At 38.1% G+C, this 22141-nt stretch overlaps 1 protein-coding gene across 1 annotated transcript in view; it reads right to left on the bottom strand.

Annotated features, from left to right (window-relative positions):
• The window catches only part of DSCAM (DS cell adhesion molecule), a 744700-nt gene that overhangs the window by 301530 nt on the left and 421029 nt on the right, over positions 1-22141 (bottom strand). Inside the window, exons 7-10 of the mRNA XM_029214644.1 lie at positions 14853-15131; positions 10577-10852; positions 3195-3491; positions 2163-2438 (exon numbers count right to left, since the gene is read on the bottom strand). Of these exons, the coding sequence (XP_029070477.1) occupies positions 2163-2438; positions 3195-3491; positions 10577-10852; positions 14853-15131 (1128 nt within the window). The remainder of the gene's footprint in view (positions 1-2162; positions 2439-3194; positions 3492-10576; positions 10853-14852; positions 15132-22141) is intronic.

Genomic DNA, 22141 nt, shown 5'->3' with positions numbered 1-22141 from the left:
TTACTGACATCTGAGGAAAGGCTAAGATCGTTAATGGTGTATAACTGTTATTGTATGTTGACAGTTAGATGTCATTTTAAGCAAGAAATGTAAGTGGTATCTTAAATCGAATTACTCTAAATATCTTTGCTAGAGTGCAATGCACGTGAATATGACTCCCTCCAAAAAGTATGCCCTAGGTTGACATATAGGAGTCCAGAATTTATTATTTTTCACCTGGGAAGCCCTACACAGTTTTAAGCAGGCTTAACCCTATCCACTCAGCCTGCCGTATATTCAGTTTCATTGGTCTACCCCAAAAGATAAAATTCAATAAAAGTAAGGTGGAATATACTGTAGTATTAATAGCCAACTGTATTTATATTTAGTTTAGACATTGCTCCTTAAAACAAAAGAAAGCATGTTTTGAAGCAACGATTAACAAAAAGTATATACTCTCTCCTCTGCCCAGGCATGTGCACAAAAAATTAACTCACAATGAATGCACAGCAGTGGAATATAGATTTCTTTAGCAAGTTTTGTATTCCCAGCTTCTTGGTAAACCCATTGTTTAAAGTCTTTCTAATCAAATTTTTCTTAGTGCGTGATGTTCTCATATGGTAGGGTCCATGGAGACATCTAATCTGTCATCTGGAAGGCTATCATTAGAGACTGCCGGGCACATCTCTATCTCTGATCATTTGGCTGTTGTAAGTTTTATAGATCTCTTTGGTTTTAATATCATTTTGCATCTGGAGGGCATTCTGTTTTCTGCCTCTCTGATCTGACTGCCACACCTGACAGCCTCCTTCCATCTGGTGCCCACTCCCACCCTCCCTACTGATGGTCTTTGCTTGGCTTCTTTTTATCCCTGGGGTTGGTTTCTTTTAGGGAAAATTCTTTGTCATCAAGTAGAACTTATTTTCTGAGGTATTGACCTACCAGGCATAGCGTAGATATTCCATCCATCATAGTTAAAGAAATAAATACAATCACAAAATGAAGTTTTATGCAGCTATGACCAATCTGGCTTACTAAGAATTTCTAATGATTTGAGAAAATTCTTAAGATATGTGGTTATTAAAAAAATTCAAAGTTATATGCAGGTGTATGTAATATGTAATACATAATACATGTTACCTAACATATGCTACATAATACAATACATTGTGTGTGCGTGCGTGTGTGCGTGTGCGTGTGCGTGTGTGTGTGTATTTATAGGTGTCCCTAAACAGGTAAACTAACAGGATTTGTGAGAAAAGATGGTTGAGGAAGACCACGGAAAACCTATGCAGCTTTGTAACCAGGACATTAAAAGACAATTACTGGTACCTAGGGAGATAACCGTGTAGCTCAGGCAGGCAGCTTAGCAGGGCAGGAGGCCGTTTCCACATATTTTTGGTATTACTTAGTGCATTAGAGCTATTTCCATGACCTGTTTCCTGCAATTATTTACATAACTGAAAATTTTCATTTCATGTTCACTTGAGGAAACTGGATTGGGAAATGGAAGAAATGGGTTCCCCTAAGGGTCTGCCACACTACAAAGCTGTATGTCCCTGGGGGAGCCTTGTCACTTACAGGTCTTTACTGACAAGGAGATTGGGGTTGAGCTGCATGATCTACAAAACTCATCTTGACAGTTAGAGTCCATGACAGTCCACGTCATGGTGTCATGTGTCAAGAATAATTTAAAAGGCAGGAAAATTTTCTGTGGAGTCCTTTAAACATAGCATTCCTATGTTGTTGCTTTGACCTGCTCATCTATTTTGTTTGAAGTCCTCATCCATTATAGAAAATCTCTTCTAGTTGGCTTCTAAAAGAACTCACTTTTAGGAGGTTTTAGGAAAACACAGCTATGTGTTTTAAAACAATCTGTCAGACAACTAGATAACCAAGTCAATGATATGTTTCTTTTTTCTATGATTTTATAAAAACACAAATCCCCTGGAAAACCAAGCCAAAAGTTCATGTGAAAAGAAGACTACATCAACCATCACTCTGGTGAAGATGTAGTGGTAAAGAGATTAGAACATCCAATGGACCTTACTATCCTTCAGTCTTTGCAACTGTCCTATTCTGAATATGCAGATTTTGAGATTACCCCACTCCTAACGGTTGGTCTGGTGAAACAGTTGAGCTTAGTCATGGTGAGCTGTGTGGGGACCGAGGGACAGCCTTACCTTTGACCGTCACGTGGACGCTCTGGCTGGTGGAGAGCTGGGGTTGAACCAGCACGTTGCAGGTGTACTCCCCCTCGTCAACTTCCTTTTGCACATCTGAGAGCTTCAGCGTGCCATTGTTCTCAAATGCCACTTGGCGGTGGTTAAAAGGAAGCAGATCGGAGTTTTTGTACCATTTGATGGAGTAATACGGATAGCCAATCACACGACAGTGAATATATGTGTCCCGTCCTGCTATTGCTGTGATATTTTTCATCGGTCGAATGCTTGCAGGCCCTGGAGAGACACAGAGAAACTCTTGAAAATAATTTAAGGGTACCTCTTATGTGTGGAAATGGGTACACTTTTCCTTGAGTTAAAAATGTAGATTAATTTCATGTAAGGACATCTGTTTCAGTTAAGCACATTTTTTTCTGCATTTGGCATTTTCTACCAAGAAGGTTTATCTTTTTTCCTTTTAATTTTGTTACTTTCAAATGAATTGAGTGAGTGTTAAATACTTTAATTATCAACTACTTCTGTTAAGACGTTTTGAATTATAGGACAAAAGGCAATTTAATCAATAAAAGGTAACTAGCTGCACTGAACAGTCATGCTCTTTTGGTGAAAACTCTGGTAGCCATTCAGTTGTTTAACTCTCTCTGTACACTCGGTTATGAAGATGGAGGTTATGCCATGTTGCACTGTGAATGTCAGTTAAATACCAGGTACGTGAAGGGTTACCATGGACATAGCAGAATGGAAGAGGAGGAAGGAAAGAGCATGCAAGCACAGCATAAACCAGGAAAGGAAAGCTCCAGTGGACAAGTCTAAGAATAAAACAAGAGAACACGCTGACTAAAGAAACCAAAATGCCATCTCCAACAGTAACCCAATCACTGCCATTCCTGAGTAGGAAGCAGAGGGTAGGAAATGGGAAGCGACAGTTAATCCGTTTTTGGCATTCCAAGACTCAGCTCGGTGCATGCAGAAACCTTCTTCTCCACTACAATGAGTTATGTGTGTTTTTTGAGGAGCTGATTTGACAAGCACCTCTTACGTTTATTCGAGCCTGGTACAGGACGACTCCTGCCGAGTTGTTGGCAGTGCAGCGGTAGACTCCCCCGTCCCGGACCTGAGAGCTGGAGATGTTCAGGTAGCTGACCACGTTGCCCTCGGAGGTGATCATCTGGCTGATGCGGTGACTGCCGCCTTTGAGGATGGGGTCATCGTCCAGGGTCCACGTGATCGTGGGCAACGGTGTTCCCTTCACGTTGCACATGAGGGAGACAGGCTCTGCTGGACTCACCACTTTTTCACTAAAGGCAGAAATAATTTTGGGAGTTCCATCTGCAGGAAGACAAATCACGGAAGGAAGTGGCACATACAAATAATTAAACAACTTCTGAGTAATTCTATTTAATGATTAGGATGTGCACCTACTGCTTCTCAGACATGACACAAAAGTCTGGTTTTACTGATAAAGCTAAGTTCCAATCAGGACAAAATTTCATTTTCCAAATAAGTAAACACAGCATTAGCAAGCTTTAATAATTTTCTTATATATTTCTTGATGAAGTCATAACAAGAATGATAATGCAACTCAGATGTTCATGGTAAAAAATGTCATCTCCCAAGAAGTTTATAATTCAAAACTGGTATATCCCCACCCAAAGTTATAAACATAGAGGAAACCCACACACTTCCAATGGTCGCTTTAGCTTTCTACTTCCCCCAAGTTAATTAGGGATTGCTCAAGTGAGGAATCGTTTTTTATTTTTTTTTTGAAATTTATTTATGTTTTGGCTGCTTCGGGTCTTAGTTGCAGCACGCAGGATCTTTCACTGTGGTGTGCGGGCTTCTCTCTAGTTGTGGCGCGCAGGCTCAGTAGTTGTGGCACACGGGCTTAGTTGCCCCGCGGCATGTGGGATCTTAGTTCCCCGACCAGGGATCGAACCCACGTCCCGCTGCATTGGAAGGCGGATTCTTTACCACTGGACCACCAGGGAAGTCTCTCAACTGGGAAATTGTTTAGAGGAAAAAGGAACTAAGAGATTGATTATCTCATCTTTATAATTTTCTCCTAAGAAATCATGTTTTATAGTTTGAATGACATATAACTGCATGTGAATTTTCATGAAGGCCTTGATAATGGTAGAAGCTAAACAAATTTGACCCTTTCAGTATTATTAAATATCTCCATAAGCATCTTTTCTTTCTTTCTTTTTTTTAAAATTTATTTCATTGAAGTATAGTTGAGTTAAAATGTGTTAATTTCTGCTGTAGGCAAAGTTATTCAGTTATACACATATATAGGTTCATTTTCATATTATTTTATGGTTTATCACAAGATACTGAATATAGTTCCCTGTGCTCTATAGTAGGACCGTACTGTTTATCCATTCTCTATATAATAGTGGGCATCTGCTAACCCCAAACTCCCAATACATCCTCCCCCCCCCCCCTCCCCCTTGGTAACCACAAGTCTGTTCTCTAAGTCTGTGAGTCTGTTTCTGTTTCACAGATAAGTTCATTTATGTCATATTTTAGATTCCATAAGTATCTTAAGTAGGGTGGCCATTAATTTATCATCTAACCTGGAATACTTTTGGGAATAAAACAGATACCAGGAGGGCTTCCCTGGTGGTGCAGTGGTTGAGAGCCCGCCTGCCGAGGCAGGGGACGCAGGTTCATGCCCCCGTCTGGGAGGATCCCACATGCCGTGGAGTGGCTGGGCCCGTGAGCCATGGCCGCTGAGCCTGCGCGTCCGGAGCCTGTGCTCCGCAACGGGAGAAGCCACAACAGTGAGAGGCCCGCGTACCGCAAAAAAAAAAAAGACTGTCCCAGGCAAACAAGGAGCTTAATCTTAAGGAAAGTTTCCATAGCAATTTCCATTATTTTTGACAAAGATCAAATTTTCATATTCCATTATTTTTCTATTACATATATTGATTATCTGCCTCATGTTATATGGTAGTAATCACAAATACATGTTTCTTTATATGTATACGTATATATATATATGCGCTTCCTTTAAAGAAAAGAAAGAGAGAAAAATGTATGAAAGTCAAAATAAGGAAAAGTTACCAGTGGGTCTACCAGCCGCAGGCACTATAAATCAACATAGTGACACTTTTTTTTTCTAGGCGTAGATAGGTCATTTTGACATGATTGTGATCACTTGCAACAGGATTTCTGAGTCTGGTAATAAACCTTGCTGGAGGAGATATTAAAAAAAATTTTTTGGGGTGCTAATTTCAAGGGTTTAACCATAGTGAAAGATAATAATTAACAGATTTTTTTAGTTTTTAATTTTAATTATAATAATTATATGTATTCATTGTTGAAAAATTTGAACGTATATATAAACCAAAGAAAAACTGGAAATAAAACTGAAGTTATCTTGCAATTCCATCACAGAAGGGTAATTGTTAACATTTTCAAATATCCCTGAAAAAAGAGTTATTCATCACCAGAAAACCCTGAAGCCTATTTCTGAAGACCTAGAGCCTTCTACCATCTTTTCATTTGCAAATTCCTGAATCTTAACTTCTTCATTCCAACTCAATGTTTTGAGGTTTGAGAAGGCCTTCAAGTATTTTTTTTTTTCCCCAGATGCATTCATAAGTAGTATATTTCAAGGTCCTTGGATTGCAAACATCTTTCTTTTACTATCAAAGATGACAAAAGTAACTTCATAATATTAAAATAAAGAACCTGAGCTTTTGCCCGTAGAACACTGCAGACATGACTTCAACATGCTCTACATTTAATTTACAGAGAAGTTACATGTGATGCTGACCATTACTCTTTGTACATAACCAGTTGCTGGTGCTTGGGAATGTTCAGGTTATTTTATTTGACCTTACAATTCAACGTATTTGTCAGGATGTGTTTAGCTGTGAATTATTTTTTCACTGATTTTTACACTAAGCACTGAAATCTCAAGCCTTTTTTTTTTTAATCTATTTAGGAAAGTTTTCTTCAGTTACACTTTTATTTTTTAGATAAAATTTACTTACAGTTAAATGTATAGATCTTAAGCTTACAAACAGAATGAATTTTGTTAAATATATATACCTGCGTAACCACAAAACGATCAAGATAAAAACCATTTCCATCACCCCACAAAGTTTCTAGGGGTTCTTTCAATCATTCTTCACCCACCACAGCTGATCACATTCTGATTTCTATCACCATGCATTACTTTTGCCTGTTCTTGGCTTCAAACCCATGTTTGAGTGTGCCCTCTTTACACACTCATGGAACCTATCATAATCGCAGGACAGTCAGCAAAATTAGGAAATGTAACTTTGGAAGGGTACTGTTATCTAATGCAAAGTCTGCCGATTGACCAATAACGTCCCTTACAGCTATTTTCCCAAGTTCTATCAGTTTCACACCTTACATTTATTTGTGGTGGCTCCTTAGTCTCTCTCTCTCTCTTTTTTTTTAATAGATCTTTATTGGAGTATAATTGCTTCACAACACTGTGTTAGTTTCTGTTGTACAACAAAGTGAATCAGCCATATGCATACATATATGATCATATCCCCTCCCTCTTGCGTCTCCCTCCTGCCCTCCCTACCCCACCCCTCTAGGTGTTCACAAAGCACTGAGTTGATCTCCCTGTGCTATGCTGCTGCTTACCATTAGCTAACTATTTTACATTTGGTAGTGTGTATATGTTGATGCTACTCTCACTTCACCCCAGCTTCCCCCTCCCCACCATGTCCTCAAGTCCATTCTCTATGTCTATGCCTTTATTCCTGCCCTTACCCTGAGAAAAGCCATAATTCAAAAAGACATGTACCATAATGTTCATTGCAGCACTATTTACAATAGCCAGGACATGGAAGCAACCTGAATGCCCATCGACAGATGAATGGATAAAGAAGATGTGGCACATATATACAATGGAATATTACTCAGCCATAAAAAGAAACGAAATTGAGTTATTTGTAGTGAGGTGGATGGACCTAGAATCTGTCTTTAGTCGCTTTTAATATGCAACATTCCTCAGTCTGTTGCGTTTCTTGACTTTGACATGTTTCAAGTTACTTTGTAGCCAGTTGCTCAAATTCAGTTTGATATTTCCTGGTGATTAGATACAAGTTTTGCATTTTTGACAAATACCATGGAAGTGATGTTTTCCTGTCCTTATTGGCCATTTGTGTATTTCCTTTCTTAAAATGTCTGCTCAAATCTTTTTCCATTTTTGTGTTAGACTATTTGCCTTTGTTATTGATTTGCAGGAGTTCTTTATGTCTACTGAATACAAGTATATATATAATATATACATATATACTGGATACAAGGTATATACATACACATATACAAGTCAGTACAAGTTCACTTTTACATGTGTATATGTCAGATATCTCATAAAATTACATATGTTTGTCAGACATATGTATATATATATTATACATTATATATAAATGTCTGTGTTAAATATTTTCTCTCATTCCATATTTGCCTTTCCATTTTCATATATATTTATACATATATTAACATTAATGTGTATATGCAAATTTATACATATGTATAGGTACATATAATTTTAATCACATCTACTAAAAGTTAAAATTATCATTCTTCATGTGAAATGGAGGAACTTTGCAACAAATGATTTCAAAGAATTTAATTTATATTCTGTCCACTGTGTTATTCTATCTATTTATGTTAAAAACTCTATAACACAATACTGTAATTGCGTAGTTGTTTAATTTGTCAACTGCTGTTTAAAGAAATTAAAAGAGAGAAAACAATTTTGCTAAATGTTTACTAACATATTTGTCATTTCTCATACTCTCATGCTATAGATCTGAGTTTCCATTTTAGGTTATTTTCTTCACCCTGAATGACTTCATTTACCATTTCTTGGTGTGCAGGTAGGTCTTCTGGCATAACATTCTTCAAGCTTTTGTTTATTGAAAATATCTTTATTTTGCCTTAACTTTTAAAGTCTATTTTTGATGTATATAGACATGTATATTGATAGTTTTTTTAAATGTTGAAAAGAATAAGTCAAAAAATTCATTTCAATCTCATTAAGACTAGTTTTTGCATTTCTTTTTGTGTTCTAGTTTCCCCACCTTCCCATCCCACCAGCACTGGAAAATATCCTCAGGGGAAATGTGGTATTAGTGTAGAAATCACCTAATATTTTCCCCTTCTTTCAAGGATGAAATTCTTTCTGCCTGCTTCTGGGTGTTTCCCAGTGTCTGCAAACAGTTTTGCTTTTCCCAAAGTTCAAAATTTTCACCTTCTTGCAGGTTAGTCTGATACCTGCTACTCCATCATTCCCAGAAATAGGACTTGTTCTTATTCTTCTTTATGATTCCATTTTCCAGGTGTTCTGGTCTGATCTTGAACCTATAATTATTAGATTCCAGTTTCTTTAAACTCCCATTCCAGTTTCTTTGTCCTCATAGGAAATATCCCAAGATTCTACATTATGTCAATGGCCATTCTAAGTTCACAGTATAGTGAGTTTTTATAATCCATGTTAATCCATAGCTGTTACAGGAGGTTACGTCGTAACAAGGATACTAGTTAGACACCATTTTAAGGCAGTTACTAGATAATGTATTTGTAATTCCATTTCTGCTCTCTTTGGCGACATTAGCATTATCATCTTTCAGACGAGAAAAAATAAGATGAAGCTTCTTGTCCTAAATGGTACCTGACATGCAGCAAATAAATCCGTAAGTAGGCTCAGTGTGCTTCTCTGCCCCCTCTTTTTATTCAAGCAACAGGTTTTTTTGGAGATGAAAGCAGACATTATTTTCCCAGTAAGACCTGAGTGTCTTTGAAATCTTTCTTGCTGTCACTCTCTGATAACCTCACCTCTTTCGACATCATTATGGATTATCAATATGCTCTTTAGGTTTTCTTTGGTCACAGGAGATGGTTGCCAAGGTAACCAGCCCTAGGCAGGTAATCTCTCCCTTTTCTACAAAGAATCTAAAAATAGTGACTATGTGAGGACTACAGGGCATCATCATTAGCAAACTGGCTCTGTGCAAATTGATTACTGTCTGCACTTAATTATTATGTGGAACACAGTGTCAGGCTTTTAATATGAGTACCATGCCTTCAGCTAATTTCGCCTCTGCTTTAAAATGTTCACTGTCTTCAAGGAAATGCTCGAATCAAAATAAGAATGTCATTCTAAGCCTGTTTCATATACTCTTAGCATCAAGAGATATTTAAACTTATTCTCATATATAAATGGATTTTCTTTTTTCCTCCTTTAGGCTATATGAAACTCATGTAGTTATTTTAATCAGTTGATAACAGATGAATTTTAAATTATATAAGAAGGCACAATTTCCAACAAGACATACAAATACACAGATAAAAGCTAGTTCAATTATCTGGTGATAAACATATGTCTCTCGCTTGACTGTTACCTTAATAGCTTCTTCCCCCGGATGATTGATAAGCTTGAAGATGTAAGTAGGCAGCAGGTGGTTAAGAAAAGAAAACAACATAACATACCTAAAACCTATTATGATAACACAAGGTAATTCTTCAAAAATTCCATTCACCTAAATCTGTGACTCTATGGACCCAAATAGACAACCCCACAAACCAGAAGCCATTTTTTCACTCCACCAAGCACTACATTGAAATGTTGCTCTAAATGTTGCCTCCAAAGTTGTGCTTACCAATTTTGGGGGAGCTATTTTCCCCTCCAGGGGACACCTGGCAATGTCTAGAGACATTTTTGTTTGTCACACTGGAGGAAGGCGCTGTTAGCATCTAGCGAGGGGAGGCCGCGCAACATCCTCCAGTGCATAAAGCAGCCTTCCAAAGCAAGCGCTCCTGAGAAACCCTGGTCTAGAGGACAATGAATTGTCAAACAGACCATAAATCTCAAGTTTCTAAGGTCTATATCTTTTTTTTTTTTTTTTTTTTTTTTTTGCGGTACGCGGGCCTCTCACTCTTGTGGCCTCTCCCGTTGCGGAGCACAGGCTCCGGACGCGCAGGCTCAGCAGCCATGGCTCACGGGCCCAGCCGCTCCGCAGCACGTGGGATCTTCCCGGACCGGGGCACGAACCCGCGTCCCCTGCATCGGCAGGCGGACTCTCAACCACTGCGCCACCAGGGAAGCCCTAAGGTCTATCAAGTAACTTTACAAGTAACTTTAAACACGTGAGTGGGCAACGTTTATGTTAATTAACTTTAAGTTAAATCACGTTACTTATCTTGCTTCTGCCATAGACAATGTTCATTTCACCAGAACTTATTCTTTTATTTGCCCAGTTGAGCTTGAAAAACTAGGGTAGAATTATCAGCTGGTCAGATAGACAGAAATCTTAACACTGTGAGTTAAGAGCAGTGTTTCACCCTTTACTCTTGCTCCTGAGTTTGGGCTCTGGATTTGGGCTCTTTTTTCGCCGAACCCTGTAATGGGGCCCACTGACCTTCAAGGACCACCTGCACATAGTCTTGAGCAGACAGCTTGTCCTTGCGCACAAAGCACTGATACGCGCCCCCGTCACTTCGGACCATGTGATCCATTATAAGGTTCTCGTGGTTGATGCCTGTTATCCTGACATTTTTTCCAGGGTTGACGACTTCGCCGTTTCGGTACCAGGAGAGTTCCTGGCCCTCACTTCCTGTCACGCTGCAGGACAAGGACACCTGGCTGCCCACGCTGCTTTTAACTTTCCTGGGGCTGATGGCAGCTTTCAGTGGCTCTGGAGTTTTGGGGAAGAGAAAAAAAGAAGGTAAAAACGGTACACATGTAGAGATCATTTCAACAACATGCTGGACTTTCGACAGGCAAAGGCATCTTTGCAAGCACTGTCTGCCCATTTGTCAATATGCCAAGGTGGGTTTTTTCCTCATACAGGGCACTGAGTACTCAAAGATATTAAACTGAGCTGACAAGTTAATAGGTTTTATGTAAGTTATACAGTCTTAATTTGGGACTTGTAAATAGCACTAGGTAGGCCTTCTACCTATAATACTCCAAGAGTTAAGGCAGCAGAGGGATTTAGAAAGAACATTTTTTTTTACAGTTAATTTACCATGTACAATTGCTGTAAGTGATAATGTGTACAGATTTTCTGTTGAAGTAAATTTCTTGTTAAGACTGTTATCTTTCTATTGCTTTTGTAGGGGATGACATTGCAAAAAGAAAAAGAAAAGAACCTCAAAAAAGAACACACTCCATATATTCTTATTTCAGTATTATTTCATGGTGCACCATTTTGTTTGGGAACACCCTCATCACTATTCGGTTTTTTTTTTTTTTCTGGGCTTCTTTCACTGTATAGCAAATAGACTGACATGGGTCATATTGCTTTCTCACTGAGTAAATGTGAGTGTTAACACACTGGCAGTAAGAAATGCAATGCGCTGGTTGCCAGCAAGGACAGAAATATTTGAATATTTAAATCCTATTTGCCGCCTCCCAGCATGGCACAGATGGGTTTGCTCTGGGCCATTCTCACACACACATACTCACTCCCCTCCCCTATGTGGCTTAACCAGGGCCAGTAACACACAGCTGTAAGAAAGCAGGTAGATATTAGGATTTGTGACCATGAAACAGGGTTTTGTTCTTTAAAATGAGGCTAACTTCTTTGGATAGGTGGTAACTCTCATCTTTGACTTCCTATGTTTTCATTCAGCAAACCCAATTGAATGCTGTAAGCATTTATTGAACATCTACTATATGCCAAGGATGGGGTTAAACTCACAGGTGAGACAAACATGAATAACATTTGTGGTGCCACTAGCATGTGCCATAAAGCTACCAAATATCTTTTGAACATTAGTTAAGTCAGTCTTCCCACAGTCCTGCAAGTTTTGTGTTATCATCTCCATTTTACAGAAGAAACGATTATTCCGAGAGATCAATTAATTTAACCAAATCCATTCAACAGGTAAATGGCAAAAACCAGTTGTTTACCCCAGTTATTACTGACTTCTTGTGTCACCACATTGTGAAGTCTTTAAGAAATTCAGTCTTCCAGATGGATAAGACAAGTACAAGAAGGAAGACGGTAACACAAAGCGTCCATTAGAGACATACACTGTGTGGAAGAGGATTGATAGAATGTCCTCAGACATCAAGGATGGATAGGACTGAGGCCAGCTGGGATGAAGAGAGGGCCTCGTAAAGAGTGGGAACTGCAGGAATTAGAGCATGAGGCACTGCCAGGTCTCAGGAAGAGTTTTGGATCAGTTTGGATGCAACACAAGGTCTCTGAAGGAGAACAGTGGGAGAAAAATTACACAGGCAGTCTGGGACAAGACCACAAAAGACCTCCAGATTTTGGAATCAAATCAGAGGGAGCTAAAGAGAGCTTTCTAGAATTTTTAGCAAGTAAGTGCTATAGACAAACACATTTTTCGGAGAATACATCGATCATATTGTGTTGGACAGATGACAGTGGGGAAATTTGTCAGCAAAGGGGCATTGCAGATGTCTCGTTGAGGTGCAATTAAAACTCGATCTAGTAATGAGAACCTACTGTAGAGCACAGGGAACTCTATTCAATGCTCTGTGGTGACCTAAATGGGAAGGAAGTCCAAAAATGAGGGGATATATGTTTACGTATAGCTGATTCACTTTGCTGTACAGCAGAAACTAACACAGCATTGTAAAGCAGCTCTACTCCAATAAAAATTAATTTAAAAAACAAAACAACTCGATCTAGAACTGGGTGGAGGTGGAGAGCACAGCTGAGAAACACGGTGAGATACGATCTCTAGGACTTGGCAGGACTTGGACATGAAAGAAAAGTCTTAAAGAGGATCCAGGACTTAAAGTTTGCATTTGGAGGGTTCGAGGCTGAAAGATGTCTAGGATAACAAGAGGCTGGTAAATGGTAGAGAGATGGTGGAGAGAACTTTGGGATACTGTTCTTTGGAAGTGCCAGCTAAGCACCTGATATAAAACTGGGAGACACGCTGCTCACCTGACACTCAACAAGGAGGCTGAAGCTGAGCATGCAAATTCACCGCTGTTTTCAGAGGGGGGGATCTTGAAGCCGTAAAGTAAAAGAGGGCACCAAAAGAAAAGAGACAAGATAGAATAGAAGAAGTTTCAGAATTTGGAACCCAGGAGCATCCTTTCTGCCTGGAGAAGAGAGACCAAACAGTCAGAAGGGAGGATGGGAGCAATAGAGGCATATCTGGAACTTTTCCAGACGTGGCAGAGTACAAAGATGAAAACAAGCACAGTCAGAATTAAGACTTTTCCACAAATAACTTTTAAAATGTAGACAGTGGTAAATGCCTTTACAGAGGAAGCAATAAAATACTCTGAGCCTTGAGCAGAAAATAGGAGGGAAACGGGGGGGTGTTTTGAGAATGAGGCACTGCATTAGACTTAGAAAGATGGGAAGTTTTAGACATTCAGGTACTTGAAGACCGTCTTACATTACATGAGGAGGGAACAGCATGACTTGCAATTAGGGAAGGAACAGGTTTGCACGAGAATAGGAAGAAGTTGGATCTCACAGGAGTAGGGTTTTTTGAAGAAAAACTATGAGAAGTATGACCGTACAGCTTTACTTGAGATGCTTTCCATACTATCCTAAGATACAAACTTTATTCAACAGAAACTGGGGAGCCACGAAAGGTGGTGTTGAGCCTGCATACTGGAGTGATTCTCATTGGCTGTCCAGTGCTGCATTGTTTCATCTACAAGGCTCTTCAGCCATCGAAATATAACTGTGCAGACATTATCCTCCTTTTCTTTCTAATCTCAGCCTACGTACGTTCGAATGACATTTGCAGGACTCAGTCTGGACAGCCGATTCCAGGCAGTCATTGGGATATTTATTTCAAATGTACTCACTTGGGCTGGTATTGTGCTAAAGCTGTCTACACCCAGGGTGACACTGAAGAGGCAGTTCCATAAACAGGCATAAGGCTGGAAAAAAGCCAGGGTAAGAAAATGCCTCCCTTTTCAATGTCAGACTCGTATTCAGTTTGCTCAGTTCAGTTCATCAAATTTTTATGTATACGGGTATGTATGATAGCATACTGGCAACTGAGAGCCATATATTTTGACCAGAGTTCTGACACTCATTTCTGGCCATGTGATCTTGAGTAACCCACTTTGATTTGGTTTCTGCATGAGCAAAATTAAGGCTTTTCAACTAGGTTAGAGCACTTCCCCCTGCAATCACACCCCTCCTTCTTCCGAGTCTACCTTTGGCGTCCTTCTCAACATCTTCCTCACATCAGTCACTACAAATCAATTAGAGATGAGATAGATCTACCATACTTGGCCTAAATTATCTATAATATTGAGTCCAAGTCCAATATTTGGATAATAACAACCTTATATACAGCCCTCTATAGAGCTGATAACAGCCCCATTTAGAAATTTAAAGCAGCATCTGGAAACAGGCCAAGGACAACTGCTTTGATCTGATCACCACTGCCTTGGCTGACAGCACCACCCTGCCCCTCTCCCTCCACTGACTTGCAGACAGGCTGACAATTCTGAATTCAACAGCTAGGTAATGTTATCTTGGAAATATATCCTGTGGCTCCCAACTCTCCAGCTGTGTAACCTTGAGAATTTGGAGCCTCAATTTCCTCGTCTGTAAAATGGGACTACTGTGGGTCTCAGCAGGGTTGCTGTGAGGATTCGTGGGGGCTACAGAGAAAGCCCGGAGGTCGGCTTGTAACAAGAGCTCCACCATCACTGCTAAAAGTTACCATCCAACTTACGTTTCACGTACAGGCGGCCTATCACCTTAGCAGTTCCATATCTGTTGGACACTTCACACACATAGCTGCCTGAGTCTGAGGGGCGTGCATTCTCAATAAGCAGCCCAGTCACGGTCTTCTGGAACCTTCCAGAAAGTTCCAGGGGCATGTTGTCCTTCAGCCAGCGGTAATCTGGCTCAGGGTGGCCGAGCGCTTTGCAAGGCAACTCCACACGCTGTCCTGCCATGGCTTTGCGATGATCAAACCCATCCAGTATGGACGGGGCTGAGTTCGCTGGGTCTGCAGAAGAAAAGAAAAGCCTATTAGATATGAGTTAAAGTGGTCATTCAGAATCATAGGGCCTTGTGTATAATTCATATTCTATATATCATTCCAACTATTGATACAGATCTTTAAGATTATATATATATGTGAACAGAAAAAAGCACTATTCATATAAATTTCTTTTTCTCAAAATTTACAAAAGGTTGAAGCAGTTACATCCCTAAAGAAGATATACAAATGACTGATAAGCACATGGAAAGATGCTCAGTATCATTAGACACTAGGGTAATACAAATTAAAACCACAGTGAGATACTACTTCATACCCACTAGGATGGCTATAATAAAAAACACAAGCAATAGCAAGGGCTTGTGAGGATGTGGAGAAGAAACTGGAACCTTCATATATTGTTGGTGGGAACGTAAAATGGTGCAGCCACTTTGGAAAACAGTTTGGTAGCTACTTAAAATGTTAAAACTTCAGTTTACTGTAAGGCCCCAAAAGCTCCACTCCCAGGTATCTACCCTAGACAAAGGAAAACCTACGTTCACTCAAAGACTTGTTCACAAACGTTCATAGCAGGATTATTCATAAGAGCCAAAAAGCTGAAGTAATCCAAAGGACCATTGTTTAGTGGATGGATAAACAAAATGTGAATATACATACATACTATTCGGCAATACAAAAGAGTGAAACACTGACACATGTTACAACATGAAAGAACCTCGAAAGATTATGCTAAATGAAAGAAGGCAGATACAAAGCCATATACTGCAGGATTTGACTTAAATGAAATATGCAGAAAATGAAAATCGGTAGAGACAGATAGTAGATTAGTAGTTTCCCAGAGCTGGAATTGGAATTTACTGCAAATGGGCAGCAGGGATCTTTTTGGGTAGAAAATAATGTTCTAAAATTAGATTACAACTCTATGTATTTACTAAAATCATCGAATTGTAGACTTAAAATGAGTGAAGCTTATGGTTGGTAAGTTAAATCTCAATAAAACTATTTTACAAAAAAAGGAATGGGGCATTCCTTTTACATTTAAGTGATGCTTGATAACGTGCTCTCATGGAGACATTTGGTCAGACACAGACTTAGTACAACCACACAACATTGGATTTCATTTCCATCTCTGCGTCTTCAAACTTTTTATCTACATTTTTAAAAACCAGTTTTTAATCACAAAAATTTGCAAACTCACACAAAACAAGAGAAAATCATATAATGTGTCCTATATAGTCATCACCCAGATACAACAGGCATCACAATATTTCTATCCTCCTTCTGTTTATTTCTCTATAGCCTTTGCTTTTGGTGCCAACATGCTTGAGTCAAGTCATAAAACCTATGTTATCTAGAATGCTTCTCTGATGAAAATAAGAGTTTTCATGTATAACCGCAATGTCAGTATCACACAAGAGTAATAACAGCCTCTTGGTATCACCTATCATCTACTCCACATTCATTTTTTCATAATGAGATAAAAAGTCATATTATTATTACTGTTTTTATAATTAATCAAATCAGGATTGTTTTACAGTTAACATTTTGTTGTTATGTCTCCTTTTCAAATGTTTTTCCAGCTTTATTGAGGTATAACTGGCAAAAATTGTATATACTTAAGGTGTAAAATGTGATGCTTTCAGATAAATATGTTTTGTGAAATGATCATCAAAATCAAGCTAATTAGCATTCATTGCCTCACATGGTTACCCTTTCTTCCTTTTCATTCCCCTTCCTTCCTCCCCTCCACCAACTACCCATTTGTTCTCTGTGCTGATAAGTCTGTTTTGTTATGTTTATTCATTTGTTGTTTTAGATTCCACACATAAGTGAAATCATATAGTGCAATATTTGTCTTTCTCTGTCTGACTTATTTCACTCAGCATAATACCCTCTATGTCCACCGATGTTTTCACAGATGGCAAGATTTCATTTTTTAGGACTAAATAATATTTCATTGTATATTTATAGCACATCTTCTTTATCCATTCATCTACTGATGTACACTTAGGTTGCTTCCATATCTTAGTTATTGTAAATAATGCTGCAATGAATATAGGGGTGCATATACCTTTTCAAATTAGTGTTTTTGTTTTCTTCAGATAAATACCCAGAAGTGGAACTGCTGGATCATATGGTAGTTCTATTTTTAATTATTTGAAAAGTTCCATACTGTTTTCCATAGTGGCTGTTCAGTGCATGAGGGTTCATTTTTTTGCACATCCTTGCCAACACTTGTTATTTGTGGACTTTTTGATAATAGCGATTCTGAGAGATGTGTACTGATATCTCACCGTAGTTTTGATTTGCACTTCCCTGATAATGAGTGATGTTCAGCATCTTTTCATATGTCTGTTGGCCATCTGTATGTCTTCCTTGGAAAAAAAAAAATGTCTATTCAGGTCTTCTACCTATTTTTTATTTTGTTTTGTTTTTTGTTTTTTTTTTGCGTTATGTGGGCCTCTCACTGTTGTGGCCTCTCCCGCTGCAGAGCACAGGCTCCGGATGCACAGGCTCCACGGCCATGGCTCACGGGCCCATCTGCTCCGCGGCATGTGGGATCTTCCCGGACTGGGGCACAAACCCGTGTCCCCTGCATCGGCAGGTGGGCTCTCAACCACTGCGCCACCAGGGAAGCCCTACCCATTTTTTAATTAGGTTTTTTTTTGATGTTGAGTTGTATGAGTTCTTTGCATATTTTGGATATTAACCCCTTATCAGATATACCATTTGCAAATATATTCTTCCATTCAGCAGCCTTCTCATTTTGTTGATAGTTTTCTTCACTGCACAAAAGCTTTTTAGTTTCATGCATTCCCATATATTTATTTTTTGCTTTTGTTTCCCTTGCCTGAGGAGATAGATCTAAAAAAATATTGCTAAGACCAATGTCAAAGAATGTACTGCCTATGTTTTCTTCTAGGAGTTTTACATTTTCAGGACTTAAGTTTAGGTCTTTAATCCATTTTGAATTTATTTTTGTATATGGTGTGAAAGAGTAGTCCAGTTTGATTCTTTTGCCTGTAGGTATCCAGTTTTCCCAACATCATTTATCAAAGAGGCTATCTTTTACCCATTTTATATTCTTGCCACGTTTGTCATAGATTAATTGATCATAGAAGTGTGGGCTCATTTCTGGCCTCCCTATTCTATTCCATTGATCTATGTGTCTGTTTTTGCATCAGTACCATACTGTTTTGATGACTGTAGGTCTGTAATATAGTTTGAAATCAGGGAGCATGATATGCCTCCAGCTTTGTTCTTCTTCCTCAGGATTGTCTAGACTATTCAGAGTTTCTTTGGTTTCCATACAAATTTTAGAATTATTTGTTCTAGATATGTGAAATGCCATTGGTATTTTGATATGAATTGCAATGATTCTGTAGATTGCCATGGGGAACATGGCCATTTTAATCATATTTATTCTTCCGAGACATGAGCATGTTGTGTCTTTCCATTTGTTTGTGTCATCTTCAATTTCTTTTGTCAACGTCTTCTGGGTTTTGGAATACAAGTCTTTTAACTCCTTGGTTAGATTTATTCCTAGGTATTTTTTTTCTCGATGCACTTGTAAATGAGATTGTTTTCTTAATTTCTCTTTCTAATAGTTTGTTGTTACATGTATAGAAATGCAAGAAATTTCTGTATTTTAATTCTGTATCCTGTAACTTTACCAAATTTATTGTATGAGTTCTAGTAGTTTTTTGGTGGCATCTTTAGGATTTTTCTGTATATAGTATCATGTCATCTGCAAACAGTGATAGTTTTACTTTTTCCTTTCTAATTTGCATTACTTTTATTTCTTTTCTTGTCTGATTTCTGTGGCTTGGACTTCCAGTTCTATGTTGAATGAAAGAGTGAGAGTGAATATTTTTGTCTTGTTTCTAATCTTAGAGGAAATGCTTTCAGCTTTTCAGTGTTGAGTATGGTGTTAGCTGTGGGCTTGCCATATATATGTTGAGGTATGTTCTCTCTATACCCACTTGTTGAGAGTTTTTTTTTTGGCTGCATTGGGTCTTCATTGCTACATGCAGGCTTTCTCTAGTTGCAGTGAGTGGGGGCTACTCTTCATTGTGGTGCATTGGCTTCTTATTGTGGTGGCTTCTCTTGTTGTGGAGCACAGGCTCTAGGTGCTCAGGCTTCAGTAGTTATGGCACGAGGACGCAGTAGTTGTGGCTCATGGGCTCTAGAGCGCAGGCTCAGTAGTTGTGGCACATGGGCTTAGTTGCTCCACGGCACATGGGATCTTCCTGGACCAGGGCTCAAACCCATGATCCCTGCATTGGCAGGCGGATTCTTAACCACTGCACCACCAGGAAAGACCCAAGAGGTTTTTTTTTCATCATAAATGAATATTAAATTTTTTCAAAAGCTTTTTCTGCCTCTACTGATATAATCATATGATTTTGATTCTTCAATTTGTTAACATAGTGTGTCACATTGATTGATTTGTGTATACTGAACTATTCTTGTATCCCAGGGATAAATCCCATGGATCATGGTGTATGTCTCTTAATGTATTGTTGAATTCAGTTTGTGCTAATATTTTATTGAGGATTTTTGCAATATTCATTCTTGATGTTGGCCTATAATTGTGTGGTGTGTGTGGTGTCTTTGTCTGGTTTTGGTATCTGAGTGATTGGGTGATTCTGGCATCACAGAATGAGTTCGGAGGCATTTCTTCCTATTCAAATTTGGAATAGTTTGAGAAGGATTGGCTCTTCTTTAAATGTTTGGTAGAATTCACCTGGGAAGTTGTTTGGTCCTGGAACTTTGTTGAAAGTTTTTTTTGTTTTGTTTTTTTACTGATTGATTTCATTAATGGTAATCAGTCTGTTTAGATTTCCTATTTCTTCCTGATTCAGTCTTGGGAGATTGTACATTTCTAGGAATTTATCCATTTCTTCTAGATTGTCCATTTTATTGGTGTATAATTGTGGTAATCTCTTATGATCCTTTGTATTTCTGTGGTGTTGGTTGTAACTTTTCCCCACTTATTTATGACTTTATTTATTTGGAACCTCTCTCTTTTGTTCTTGATGAGTCTGGCTAAAATTTTATAATTTTTTAAAATCTTTTCAAAGAACTAGCCCTTACTTTTATTGATTTTTTCTATTTTTTTAATCTCTATTTCATTTATTTCTGCTCTGATCTTTATAATCTCTTTCCTTCTACTAACTTTGGTTTTGTTGTTTTTCTAGTTCCTCTAGTATAAAGTTAGGTTGTTTATTTGAGATTTTTCTTATTTCTTGAGGTAGGCCTGCATCACTATAAACTTCCCTCTTAGAACTGCTTTTGCTGTATCTCATAGATTTTGGATTGCTGTGTTTTTGTGTGTATTCAGATATTTTAAAATTTCCTCTTTGGTTTCTTTAGTGACCCATTGGTTGTTTAGTAGCATATTGTTTAGCTGCCACATGTTTGTGATTTTTGCAGTTTTTTTCTCTTGTAGTTGATCTGTAGTCTCATATCCTTGTGGTTGGAAATGATGCTTGATATGATTTCAATCTTAAATTTACTGAGACTTGTTTTTGTGGCCTAGTGTGTAATCTTTCCTGAAGCCCATCTGATCTAATGTTTCATTTAAGGTGAATCTTTCCTTATGGATTTTCTGTTTGGATGATCTATCCATTGATGTAAGAGGGGTATTTAAGTCCCCTACTATTATTGTGTTGCTCTCAATTTCTCCCTTTAAATTTGTTAATATTTGCTTTATATATTTAGGGGATTTTATACTGGATACATAGATTCAATTGTTATATCTTCTTTTTGGATTGATCTCTTTATCATTTTGTAATGTCCTTCTTTGTCCCTTTCAGTCTGTGTGTGTCTTTAGATCTGAAGTGTGTCTCTTGCTGGCAGCATATATATGGGTCTTGTTTTTTTGGTTTTTGTTTTCTTTTCATTCAGCCACTCTATGTCTTTTGATTAGTTATGTACTTATTCCCATTTTGTTAATTGTTTTCTGGTTGTTTTGTAGTTCTTTTTTGTTCCTTTCTTCTTTTTATGCTCTCTTCCCTTGTGACTTGGTAACTATCTTTAGTGTTATGTTTGGATTCCTTTCTCTTTTTTTGTGTATCTATTATAGATTTTTGGTTTGTGGTCACCAAATAGCTATCTATCTATCTATCTATCTACATATATATATGTGTGTATATATATAATATATGATTATTTTAAGTTGATGATCTCTTAAGTTTGAACATATTCTAACAACCCTGCATTTTTACCAATGCATAACATATTTGACTTTGTATTTTGTGTCTTTTTGTTTCGTGTGTCCCTTAACTACTTATTGTAGATATAAATCGTTTTATTGCTTTTATCTTTTAACCTTTTTACTTGCTTTATAAGTAGCTGATCTACTATCTTTACTGTATGTTTGTCTTTACCAATGAGATTTTTCCTTTCATAATTTTCATTTCTAGGTGCAGTACATTCTTTCTTGCTTAGAGAAGTCCCCTTATCATTCCTTGTAAAATGGGTTTACTGGTGGGTACTGAAATCTTTCACCTTTTGCTTGTCTAAAACTCTCTACCCCTCCTTTTGTGGAGTGTTCTTGATTTTTTCCTTTCATCACTTTAAATATATAATGCCACTCCTCTCTGGCCTGCAACGTTTCTTCTGAAAAGTGAGCTGACAGTCATCTGGGAGTTCCTTTGTACTTAATTAATTTCTTTTCTGTTGCTATGTTTTAGTTTCTCTATTTTTAATTTTTGCCATTTTAACTGCAATGTGTCTTGGTATGGATCTCTTTGGTTCACCTTGTTTGAGATTCTCTGTGCTTCCTGGACCTAGATATTTGTTTACTTTCCCTGGGTAGGGAAGTTGTCAGCTATTATTTCTTCAAATAAGTTGCCTTCCCCATTCTCTCTCTCTCCTCTTTATGAAGCCTGTGTAATGTGAATGTTAGCATGTTTGATGTTGTCTTGGAGGCCTCAGACTGTCCTCATTTGTTAAATTCTTTTTTCTTTTTTCAGTTCAGCTTGAGTGATTTCCATTACTGTCTTCCAGTT

This window comes from Monodon monoceros, unplaced genomic scaffold, assembly GCF_005190385.1.
Source record: "Monodon monoceros isolate NGI ecotype Baffin Bay Population unplaced genomic scaffold, NGI_Narwhal_1 Super_Scaffold_11, whole genome shotgun sequence".
In the NCBI taxonomy this organism is placed as follows: domain Eukaryota; kingdom Metazoa; phylum Chordata; class Mammalia; order Artiodactyla; family Monodontidae; genus Monodon; species Monodon monoceros.
Note: the sequence above shows the minus strand (reverse complement) of the source record. Positions and strands in the feature narration are given on the sequence as shown.